This window comes from Coloeus monedula (genome assembly GCF_965178545.1).
Source record: "Coloeus monedula genome assembly, chromosome: 2".
NCBI lineage: Eukaryota > Metazoa > Chordata > Aves > Passeriformes > Corvidae > Coloeus > Coloeus monedula.
In genome coordinates this window covers 47,150,558-47,162,800 of record NC_138782.1, presented here as the reverse complement: position 1 = coordinate 47,162,800, position 12,243 = coordinate 47,150,558, and the positions used below count along the sequence as shown (strand labels likewise).

The window sequence follows — 12,243 nt, the reverse complement described above, 5'->3', positions numbered from 1 at the left end:
CCCTTACTGCATAGTTTTCTGTTAAAAGAAGGGGATGGAAGATTTTCAGAATGTCTTTCACTTACTTGTTTTGAAGCTGGTTTGAATTTAAACAGATTTTTGAATTGCAAGAATTAATCCTCAAAGACAGTGTTTTACTTCATGTTGAAGAGTTTTTAGCTTTGGGGTTTTTGTTCTCAAAAGCTGATTTTGGCCTTGTTAGAAAGAAAATCCATTATTCACAAAGAAACGAGTTCTGGTTGTACACAACGTAGCCCAACAAAGATGGTACACAGGAAACCTGGCTTGGGCCATAGTGTAAGAAAATATGCCTGTGAGTTTTTGACACTTCTTTTTTAATTAGACATAATTAAAGCATTGGTATTTTAAATAAATAAATAATAACCTAATACAAACAAGTTGGATACCCTCAAATAAAAATACCCTGATGACAGATAACTGCCCACAGCACACATTAACTCTATGTAAGAGAGTCAGATGCTGTTATGTGCTCTCATGACACACTTACACATATGGAACAGTTAAAATCACTTTTCACAAATCAAATGGGTAATGTCTTCTACTGTCCATTTAGTAGAGCATGATGTCTTTTAGGAAAAACACCCCCCATTGCTACTGATTATATCTAAGACACAAACAGTTCACAGTGGTGTGCAAAATATCTTAGCTCATGATGGTGGCAATTTTTAAATCGATCATATTAGTTACCCACTTTAAAGAACTTGGTTTGCAGTCCTTATCTGTCCTCTTTGTTCTCTTTTCCTCTCTTCTCCTGTGCCTCCTTCCCTTATCTGACACTTGTAAATACTTGTTCATCTTTCACAGCAAGTGCTTGGTTATGACTACAGTGTAATGTGACAGTTTAACTTTTTGATGCACTTGCTTTCTACTTTGTGCTCCCTGTCACTTTTTTAGACTTCAGACTCTCAGGGCAACTCATTTTTCACTCTCTTTAATGCACAAAGACACTGTTCTAGAGCACTCTCTTTTAGTAAGGTTGAGAGATTTGAAAAGTATCTTTTGGCAAATACTTGTTTCTAGATTTTGCAAATGGCTTTGAAAGCATGGCTAGCTAGCTGTTTTATGGAAGTGCTGTACCAAGAATGCTATTTGTGTTAAAATGGGCTTTTTGTGAAGTCTCAGGGATTGTGGGACACACGTACAGTATATTGTTATGAGAGAGTAAGCTGAAAGACTGTGGTTATTGGTGATTTTACCTGAAATTTAGTTCGAGATGTGCTTGATCACTGTACATTTATAGTGGTTCCATTAGTTCATGGATTCTTTACTTTGCACCTTCCTCCCAGGAGAGGTGTAAGGAATGACAATTCTTACAATGGTCTCTTATAATGGTCTCCCAGTTTGAAAGTCTTTTTCCTTGAATTTCATGGATGTGGTGTGAATTAAGAAAGAACTTAGGCCTAACGTTTTATTTACTTGCATTTATTTAATTGTGTTCCTTTTAACTTGCATCTTTTTCAGTATCCTTATCCATCTCCTAACTTGCTTTCCAGCAGTCTTAGATATGACTTTACATTTGAAGTAAACTATGGATTCAGGCATTCATTATGGTGTTTGTGTGTGATACTCACTATTCCTCTGTCCTCACCTTCTCATTTCATATTTATTTCAAAAAGTATGAAATGCTGAACATTTTTTAGCTTTTGGTCAGCATGGAATAGTAAATTCTCAGTAAGAATTAATGTGAAAGCATGACTTGGAACCAGCGGGTTGGAGTATAGAGGCATATCTCCACATACCAGGTCATTCCAAAACAAGCAGAAACCCACAGAATGGAACACTGGACACAGTGAAATCAAGACTCCAGTGTGTAGAACAAATAATTTCCAAGAAATTGTTTTTTCCCTGTGTGTGTGTTTTAAACTCTGTGTTAGACTCTGGGAAGGCACTTTCATGTTACAGAAGGTACCTTAGGTAGCTGGAAAAGGGCGCTTGCTGCACTGCCTATGCTCAGGATCTGTCCTTGGGCAGAGATTAGACAGGGTCACCCTGATAATACAACTGTGTAGCATTGAAGAGCCACCGATTACATGCTGGCAATGGGTGATTTGACACTGCTTGCCTTCCTCCCTTTCCTTTCCTTAACACCTCTTTGGTAAACAGTAACAGCAGCAGAAAAAAAAAAAAGAAGGTTCAAATAGCTGCCTCGACATTTTAAAAGTATAATGAAATCATCTGTGTTACCTTAACTTGCAGTTTTCAGACTCTGCTATGCTTTTTTTTCAAACTCTGGCCACTTCAGTCTTTTCTACACCACTGAGTCCATTTCTGGGGAGTGTCATCTTCATTGCCTCGTACGCACGACCAATCAAGTTCTGGGAGAAAAACTACAAGTAAGGCTATTCAAAAATTTCTACCCTTGTTATTTGTTAGGGTTTTGCTCTCATTAGTTTCATTTCTGGTGGTATTTTTGCTTCCAAAGGTAATCCTTAAATTAGGGCATGACAGGTTAATCTTTGAGTCTTGTTTCTGGTGTTTTACTTTTTCATAGTTATTTAGCTATTTCTGAAAATGTATTTAAACAATTATCAGTATGTTACAGATGAGGTGTCATGTTGCATTTGTTGTACAGACACACAGTAACGAAACTGTGAAAAAGAAAAAAGCAGTAAAACTCCCAGTTGTCAGCCTTTTTTGTCTTGCTAGCTAGTGCTAGCAGCTAAATCTGTGAAGCCTTTGGCACTGGCAGTCAGACTGCATAAGTACATTTTATACTAACTGGCCTGATTAAATGCTACCCTGTGGGATGCAACAAGTAACTGCAGCTGCAGAACAGTGATACGAGGCACAAAGGGAAAATTGCATTGGCCAAGTCAGGGCTTGGCTGCACCAGTGAGAAGGGCCATACACTTACCACACCTCTTGTGTTGGTGCTGCTGCTGTATCTTAGTTTGAAGAGTTTTATTTTGTTGCATTTTGACTTGTGTCAGTGAGTGAATATGTACTCATCTATAAAGAAATTAGCCAAGAAATTAGCCAAGTCGTATAAAGAGGCTTTGTATTCTATTCTGAATGTGATGAGATTTGTGAAAACCTTTCGAGGGGAGCTGAGTTTTGTACACTGGCACTAGATCTTAACAAAATTCTCTCTCACACATCTTTTTTTACTGGGTCAACAGGTTAATTGTTTCAAGAGAGTGAAGTTGAGGGCAGCTGTGGAAAGGCAGGAAGCTACCACTAATCCCACAGATAGCTATACATTTTTGGACGGAAACTTTGAACAATATTAAGTAGGAAGTGAGGATTTTAACATCTGCTACATTTTACTTCAACCAGAGCATTTTGAAAGCATGCAGTTGCCTTTCTAGGTACCAGTTAGAGAACCAAACTGTTGAGGGCACACCACTGCCATATAGTTAGGTTAGTGTCAAGTCTCTAGGTTATTGTCGAGGGAAATAGAGGGGGTAATTTTTATTTGCTTTTGGTTTGTCAAATCTTTTGATACAAAATGAACAGGAGATATTCACAGGAATTATCAAAAAATGGTTGATACTTTAACAAGGGTGTATGTGTGACTTGTTTTCATCAGTAGTGACTGACTGTGATTTGCACTAAGGGAAGTGAAGAAGCTGGTGCTAATAATTTTGCCAAGCAAGGTTATTATTATATCCATAAACCGTAAAACCTCAAGTGCAGAAAACCAAACCCTTTTAATACTTTAAGCCACCACTGCTTGTCCTTTCAAAATAAGCAGCAACTACAACTTCGTCTTCAACCTGAAGGTTTACGTTTTTTCTTTGTAAAAAATCATGCTTTGTTGCTTGTTAAAAGTTCTAGTGTATCTTCTATGATCTCACTTAAAACAAAAGCCACAACCTTGCCTATCAAAAACCTTTCAGAAGTAGAAAACAGCCTTGTGGAAGATTCAGATTGTCATCAGAGTGAAATAAATCTTTGCCTGAACCTGTGGCATCTCAGAATATATACATGGAATGACTCCTGAATTTGTATTCATTTTGTCTCTAGTCCTTCTGATTCTCCTTTGCCTTACTCCCATTTCACATGAGGAACTAACCAAAATGAATGAGAGTTGGACTGAAAAACTCCTGCTTTATTCAAAGGACACTGTGAAAAGACAGAAAAAGGCAAGGAAGTAGAGTAATTTTGTATTAAGAATAAGGAAGTTTTCTACAAAATACTTCAAATAATTGAATGAACTGGATGGGCCTTGCCTTACTGCTTTGAATCTTGACTTTTCAGCATCTAAAAATTCAAAGGGATGGCATAATTGCTCTCTTTTTGAGCTGTGGAGTTAGATAGGATCAGGAACTTGAGCTGGAATGGAAAGTGTCTTTGAGCTACAGTCCCTTACAGCCAGATGTGCACCGAGTTTTAAGGTTATATAAGACAAAAGAGAACAAACAGATGGGGAAGTTGGTGTACAGATTTCTTTTTTAGACTTCATTGACAGTTTCCCCAAGTTCAGCTCCGGGTATTCGTGGAAAGTCACAGGTTCACTGCAGTGTAGTCTGAGATGAGTTCATATGAAGCAGAAGCTCTTGGAGATTTTTTTTTTTTGCTGTTTCCATACCCACTGCTTGTTGACAGGAACTTCTGTCCGGGGGAAAGCTATCTTCAATGTACTTTATGTAGCTTTCTTTTTACCTGCTTTGCATACTCATTTTCAAACACTTCCTTGCTATATTGATGACTACGTTAAATTTTCACATATTAGCTACAAATAGTTTATTTACACATTTTTCTGGAATTTAATCTCTTAATTGGAATAACTGAAAACAATTGTGACAAGCAGTCTAGATATCAAAATTGCTTTTCTTTCAAGTCATAAATTAGATTGTTTTCTTAGATTGTCATTTGTGTTCATCAGTATTTGCATACTTTTCTGCTGTCAAGCAAACTTTGTTGTTGTTTCATTTAAGGAAAAATTACTTTTGCGTCTCGTTTGGGCCAACAGCATGAAATTAGATGAGGAAAAAAAATCCAGTTCATTTCTGGTAGAGTGAATCCAAAGCTGAAACATTGGACTTTAGCAAGTACGGAGTACCATGTTTATTAATAGAACAGAGTTACTAGGCCAGTAGTCTGAGTGGTGAGCAACTGATCCATCTATTCCTTGAAGTGTTGGTTTGGTTGTCCTTACCTGGTGTTTTCTGAGTGCACACACACGTGTCTTGCTGTTCCAGGTTTCTTTTAGTCCCACTTTTTCTGCTGGCTAAAGAGGAGTGTGACTCCTCAGGTTTCTCTGACTGAGCTTCTGCCATTCTAAATGATGCAAGCTGGAGCTGACAGTCTTGGAGAATTAAAATGGTGGCTTGCTTGTTTGTGCAAGGAGCTGAAGGACTCAAGTGGGTAAAAAAAGAAAAAGGGATTCATTTTGATAGTAAGCAAACTGTGAAATTCCTAACAGGCTCTTCAAAATTCAGGACTCACACTGTGCCTGTTTGTGCTCTTGTGGTGTGTACACAGAGCATGGGTGTTCTTCCCTGCAGTCAGCAGATGCTGTTTGTTTTTAGTGTGCCCTCTCCATGCAGAGTCTAGTACACCAATACATCACTGAGGTCACGGATCTTTTAGAGGGGAAAAGGAAGGCTGACTAAGAAGAAGGAAAAATAAGGCATTAAGGAAGGTGAATGAGGAACTCTCGCAATCGCAGTTTCGCAGCTTTTGCTGCCATGGTTGTTGAAAGGGGAGGGGCGTCAAATGAGAAGCTGGGCTGCTGCTCATGAGCTGGTTACCTTGTGGGAGTTCAACTGTGAGAATTTTTCTTTCTCTCCCTCTCTCTGTTATTTTTGGGGCTTTTTTTTTTTTACAAAGGAAAGTTTGCTGCGACACTGGTTTTGTCCAGCCATTGGCCTAGGTCCCGCTTCCCAGCTTGAAGAGTGCTCTTTTAGTCCCTATTTTCACAGCTGTTGGAATGATTAGGCTGTAGATGTCAGAGAGAGAAAAGGAAATAGCAGTAAATCTTGTTTAATGTATAGGCGCTTTAAAGCATAAAGTGTTTGTCCAAACACTATTGTTCAATTCCTCTGCCTTTGCTTTTTTTTCTCAAATACTTTGTCACGTTGCAGCCTGACTCTGTCCTTCTCCTCCCTTCCTCTTATCTTGCTTTGTATCTTGGATATGACAATGACAGAACAGAATAGGAAGTTTACTTTTATTCCCCAGTGGATCTAACATCTGGATCACGTGGAACAGCCTGTTTGTTCTCTGCTGTAGCTGTGACCTGTCCCCACAAACAGCAAACTGCCACCAGGAATCTGGAGATTTCACTGTTTACAAGCTGCTTGTCTCTCCTGCACCTTCCTGTTTCTATTCTTTTGTTTCACTGCCTATTTCTGGGTAAGGTGCAGCTTGCATTTGCTTTGAAGCACCTTGAATGAATTACAGTGCGGTGTAACTGAATTAATCAGGTGTCTCTAAAGAGGCTGTGATTAAATTGCCAGTTATCTCAGACTGGCATTACAGGATGCCTCTCTGTGTTTGTGACTGTGTGAGCAAGCCTTTATTTTCTCCATCTTTTTGAAAAGTGTATCACTGTGTTATTGTTTCAGTCATTGTGGTCTGGAAAATAACCACCTGTAGGGTTAATACAGCTGGGAATGGAGGGTGAGGAAAACCTGCCCTGCTTCAGTTGTAGTGCAGATGGCTTTTTCTTCTTTTTCACTGCCAGCTCACTTAACCTGCCCATTGCAGACAGCCTGCAGGTGGAGTGGGAAGAGTTTTCCCAGTGTACACATAATTCTGGTTGACCCCACATTATGCACATGTGTGGGAAAAGGAGCTATGAAAAGTACCTGTCTGCTCCCTCCCTTTTTCCCCATAAAATAACAGGCCTTCCACTTCCAAATGCTTATTTTTAACACATGCCGGTGCCTCTGGTTTCCCTGTGAGCCTGCTCATCTCTTACAGCTGTTAAAACCCCTGTTCCAAACACAAAATGTCATTCACCCATAACTGTCCAAAAGCCTTGTTTGGAATCTGCACACTCAGACCTTTCAAGTTGTTCTTTTTAGGACTGGATTTCTTTTGTTCTTAGTTTTTTTCCTTGCTGTGTTGTTTGATTTTTCACATGTTTTTAGACCTCTGTAGTAGTGATGTTTACAGAGGAACAACTGCAGCAGATGTTTATAGTTCAGTAATGCCTTGGACTCTGATTTATAGTGAATAGCATAACTTCAGCATTTTTTCCCCTTTTTCCCCCTTATTGACAGGAAACAGTGTTTGCCTTATTTTGTCAAATATCGTTTCAGATATGTTATGTTCTAACTACTGTCACTGCCCTACTTAGGGTGCAAACTTTCTTGAATATTTCCAGCTACCTGGTCTGAAAGCCCCATTGTAGCCTTGAGTGTTCCTGTTCATTGCAATTGTTTTAGTTTCTTCCAAACTGATTTTATTTCTCTGCTAATTTTTGTGTTTCTCTCTGGCTGCCTCTATTTCTATACTGTTTTTAGGAACTGACCAGAAAGAAGCACTGTATTTCTGTTTGCTCTAGAGTGAACTGAGGTTCTAGTGCTTTTGTGCACAGCTATTACTCATTGATGAGTGCTGGCCCCTTTGGTGACCATGGTTCTTCTAAGAGAGGTCTTTGCTGAGTTGGCCTCAGGGTTTTTCCAGGCTTTTATTGAGAGTTGAGTTAATTTAGAACTCTTCAAAATAGTATAAATAAGTATCAGCATGTAGATAAATCTGAAATAGATGCCTATTAGTGCATGGGACTTACAAGTCAAAACAAATAGCACCAATGATGAACGGTTTTTAGTCTGAGTTTTTGGGATGTTGTCTCCAAATCAGAAGGGCCTACTGGTCCTATTTGCAAAGCACGTAGAATTTGGTGAGGGTCTTTCTGGAAACTTCAAAGGTCATGAGGTGTGTGAGAATCCAGCCTATACTGGTGTACTGCAGCCTATACTGAGGTTTGCTTGGCCCTGACTCTGTATCCTTGAGTACAGCATTCATGCAGTTGTGAGTGGCAGTCCCTGGCTGGCAGCAGTGCAAAAGTTGAAGTGTTAGCAAGCTGCTGCTATTTTTCCTTCATTGCTCTTCTCTTAAGATTGGCAGATTTCCCAATAGAGGTGATTTTTTTTTTTTGGAAAAACATGCTCCTCTCTTTAAACAATGAATATAAACTGGTCTTTGGGAAGTTATTCCCTGTTCTTCAAGGGCATTTTTGGCCATGATTCTGGCACTGGGGGAGAGAATAGAGAAAACCAAAATGTTTGAAGAACAAAGAGTATCTTTGTGTGCACTTCAGGCTTAATTTTTCATGAGCTCTCTGAAATTACATGTTACTCATTAGACTTCTTCATCTGAATGTCTTCTCGAGACTTCCCTGTCTGCTCCCTGCTGTAATGTCTAACCACTCTCTATCTTGCACACCACCAGTACTGCCCATGGACTTGTGCCTGCCACACTTGCCTGGTTTGGGAGTCTTTAATCCCTTTCAGCATAGAGCTCTGCAGAGTGACAAAGCCATGGCATCCAGGTGTGGGAGGTGTTGCTTCAGGTACAGCCCCAGGCTAAAAGAAGCCCTGCTAGAGACTACCTTCCCTTCGGTGTATTGTGATCTCCCCTACAGCAAGTGACCATGTGTGCCCCTTTGGCCACTTGCTGTAGTACAGAGCTGTGCACACCTCCTCTCCAACCCAGCCCTCACCTCATCACTTGACTCCATCTGTGGAGTCACACTGAACTGCGAAAACATGAGAAAGGATGGGCAAGGAAAACCAGGCACCTTTGATCAAGTAGGTCTGGTATTAAAATAAGTGTTTTCTGAGTTGCCTGGAGTTTCACACTCAAGGGAGGCTATACAAAATTCAAAGAGGTAGTTTAACTGTTTGGCAGTATCTCTTTTAACTGGTAACTCTCTTCTTCTCAAATTTTTGCCCCTGGCAGTCAATAAAACAAATTGAGACTAATTGAATAGGAGCCATATGTGTGATAATTAATTGGGAATGTATTCTGATTCAGTGCTCTGTAGTTCCCTGCCGAGTTAAAGATGCATTCACAACTCCAATTCACTGAATCATTCTAAGAGGACAGAGTAAAGACAGAAGGGAGACATCAGAAACGGAATGCATGCTGAGATCAGGAGGAACACAAGTAGAGATCAAAAGTGTAAGTGGCATAAATGGAAAGGGAAAAGGGTGGGTGGGCAAAAAGAAAAAGGCATGCAGTGAAATATCTGAGGGGGCAACCCAACAGAAATGGGTAAGCAGGAAAGATCTATAGAGGAGAAGAAATCATGAGCATGGTAGAGGAGGGCTTTTCAATATATATTTGGACAGGAAGGTAGCAACAGGACATAATAGACAATAATGGACATCCATCAGAAATAGGGCACATGTGATGTTTTAAGGGCATATGTGGATATACAGTGGCACTAAAGATTTATAATGCTGTTCATCTAGTAATTAGCTTCCAAATTATGTAAATCTAATGAGATCAAGTTAACTCATGAAATTTCTGTCATGTTGAATATTGGAAACCCCTTTAAATAGGTTGACTAAATTTCCATAAGAATAAGTGTTCTCAGCAGGCGTTCATCCCATTCACTTGGATAATGTAGATCATGTCCTGTTTTGGATTTAACTGAATCAAAAATCTGGGGGCAAACTGAGGTTCAGAGTACCAAACCTAAACTTATTCAAGCCGCTTTTTTCAAAATGTGAAAGCTCGTAAAGCTGAGATCCAGGAGGAGATGTTCAGCAAGTGTAACCGTTCTAAGTTAGGTGATAAGACATGTTGTGCACAGGTAGCTGCAGGGAATAGTTCATGCTGCAGCATGCTTGGGTGTTGGTTGTCTCCTAATATAGAAAGGTATGCACTGGGTCTTGGGGTTGATAAGAGCAAAATGTAAACTATCTCTTCTTTCTGAGATAATGCAAAATGCAGAATTGCGAAAGTGTCACCATTGCCACTGAGAATTGCCTCTGAAATTCTGTACTAGTTGGGACTAGGTAAATACTGGATGAAAGCTAGAGGGATAATTTTTTTTCTTTGAAAGTCCTTTGACTAGCAGTGTTTGCTCTCAAAATATCAGAGATGTTTTCAGTCTGAAGAGTACTGTAGAGGATACCAAGATGAATGCTGTAGATTACTAACATTCTCAACAGTCCTTGCAGTAAAAAAACCAGAGGTATTGAAAGTTATCCCTCTTTTAGATTGGATTTTGTACAACTGCACAGTAGCAGTAAGATTTTTGTTGTTCTTCAGTGTAGTGTCACTGATGCTGCACTTGCAAGTTTACAGCACTGAAATGGCTTGATTGCCTTTGGTTTTTCCTCCTTTCATCTTTTGGTCAGAAATATGTTTATGGAAAACTCTGTGGTGAACTAAACTAGTATTTCTGATACAGGCGTTCTTTGGAAGACCAGTCTTTGTCTTAGTCTTGTATTTCCTCATACTTTCTTGCCATCTCTACCTTTTAATTTTATTATTAAGCAGTCACATTGAGTCTTAAAGTGAGAATTAGAATACCTTAAATATATGCTATTTTAATATTGCACACTGAAAAAGCAAGAAAGCACTTTGTTATCAGCAGTAAAGAATATCAAGAATGAATTCTGAAATGCCTTGTTATCCTTTCCTCCTTTTATGATGTTTAAACAATGTGTCTCTCTCTGTGTGGAGTAAAGGAGAAAAACATCTTGGCCTCATTTGCTGAAGCAGCTCCCAACATTTGTTATGATTTTGTATTTTTTTCCCCCCTGTCTGTTCTCACTGTCTCTGGTGAAAACTTCACTAGGATATTTCTCATCACCTCCTTTCTACTGTCCAGCTCCTTGCAGTTTCTCAGGCTTTTGCTGCTTCACTCATGGGCCCATCAGTGCAGAGCCCAAGTGAATCAGTCCTGTGGAGCTCTTTGCCCAGGGCTGGACACAGCCCTTAGTACCTTTCCTATAATGTTTGTGTTGGCTCATGATGGGAAAAACAGAAGAATAACACTCATCTGTACTTTTTCAGATACGTGTTTTTGTGTAATGTAATTAACACATTTGCTTTTAAATTAAAAGCACTTCTTTCAACTGCAGACAGCAAGGTCCAGCTGTGAAGCAGAGTCCTGCACTAAGCCCCATCCTTACAGAAACATTAGGATCCTGACCTTTTTTACATCCTCGAGATTGAGCACAAAATAATTCTGTGCAGTTGCATAATCTTTCCACTTAGAAAGCTTTACTATTGCCTAGTAAAAAATATCTGAAGACAGTAATCGAATGCCTTTTAAAAGAAAAAACATACTTAGATAAGGGGAAAGAAATTAAGTAGCACAGTAGCTAAATAAGACAAAAGCAGGAATATTGATGACATTTTAATAAAGCATTAGTGAATATTTTAAAGTACACAGATGCTTATATCACCTGGCTTACAAATAAGAGGTGAATTCCCCAGCTAAACCTTTGAATGTCAGAGCACTAAGGTGGGCTGTTTAACCCATGTTTGGGCACTCAGCTTTTGACCTCAATTTCACACCTCGCATTTTTCATCCCCCTTGTTGCAGAAGTACAGAAACTTCCAAACAGGTGTTGGAATATGCCAAATAAACATGCTGAGCAGCATCTCAGTGGATGGCCACAGCTCTGGTTTTAACACCTACTTAAACAAACAACAGCAACAAAAACACCAAAACCTCCAAAACATCAAACAAACCAACCAACCACAAAAAACCCCAAACAAACCCAAGAAGCCTCAAAATCAGTTATAAAAACCTTTTTTAGAAAGTGAAGAAACTCTAAGAACAGGAAGTGTTATTGGTAATAAGATCTTTATATGTTTTAAAAGGATGCTTCAACAGCTCTGTCTCTAACAACTGGGACTTCTTATACCTTAGCCCTCCCCCAGTTTCCTAGTGTGCAGTCAAAGCCACTTTGAATTGTTGTTAGATGAAACAATGGCCCAGTCAGGGAGGGAGAGGAGGAAGAAAGCATGAAAAATAAAAATCAGAGTGAGTGATCAGGAAAGATAAATTGCTTTCATTTTTAAGAGATCCCTCTTTCTTAATGTGAGTTAAACCCAAGTTGTATCTTCCATGTAGCGGCCCAGAAAACCTGGGCGTGGTTACGCGTGAAGGGACTGTCAGCCCTTGCTGTTGAAACCACACTAAAGTCATTCTGTCTTTTAGATGAAATTGATTTAAAAGTACTTCAGTATTCTTCCCCTTCCAATTAATACCATTGTCTTTACCTCTGGTGTCCTTCAAATATTGATGGGTGACTGCTTATTCTGCCATGTCTTTCTCCTCCTGCCTCATTGCAGACAACT

General features: G+C 39.4%; 1 protein-coding gene across 1 annotated transcript in view; it reads left to right on the top strand.

Moving 5' to 3' along the window:
- PCNX2 (pecanex 2) overlaps positions 1–12,243 on the top strand; it is a gene marked incomplete at its 3' end in the record, with an annotated part of 149,319 nt that overhangs the window by 95,200 nt on the left and 41,876 nt on the right. The window contains exon 23 of the mRNA XM_082276849.1: positions 2,225–2,354. Coding sequence (XP_082132975.1) covers positions 2,225–2,354 — 130 coding nt within the window. The remainder of the gene's footprint in view (positions 1–2,224; positions 2,355–12,243) is intronic.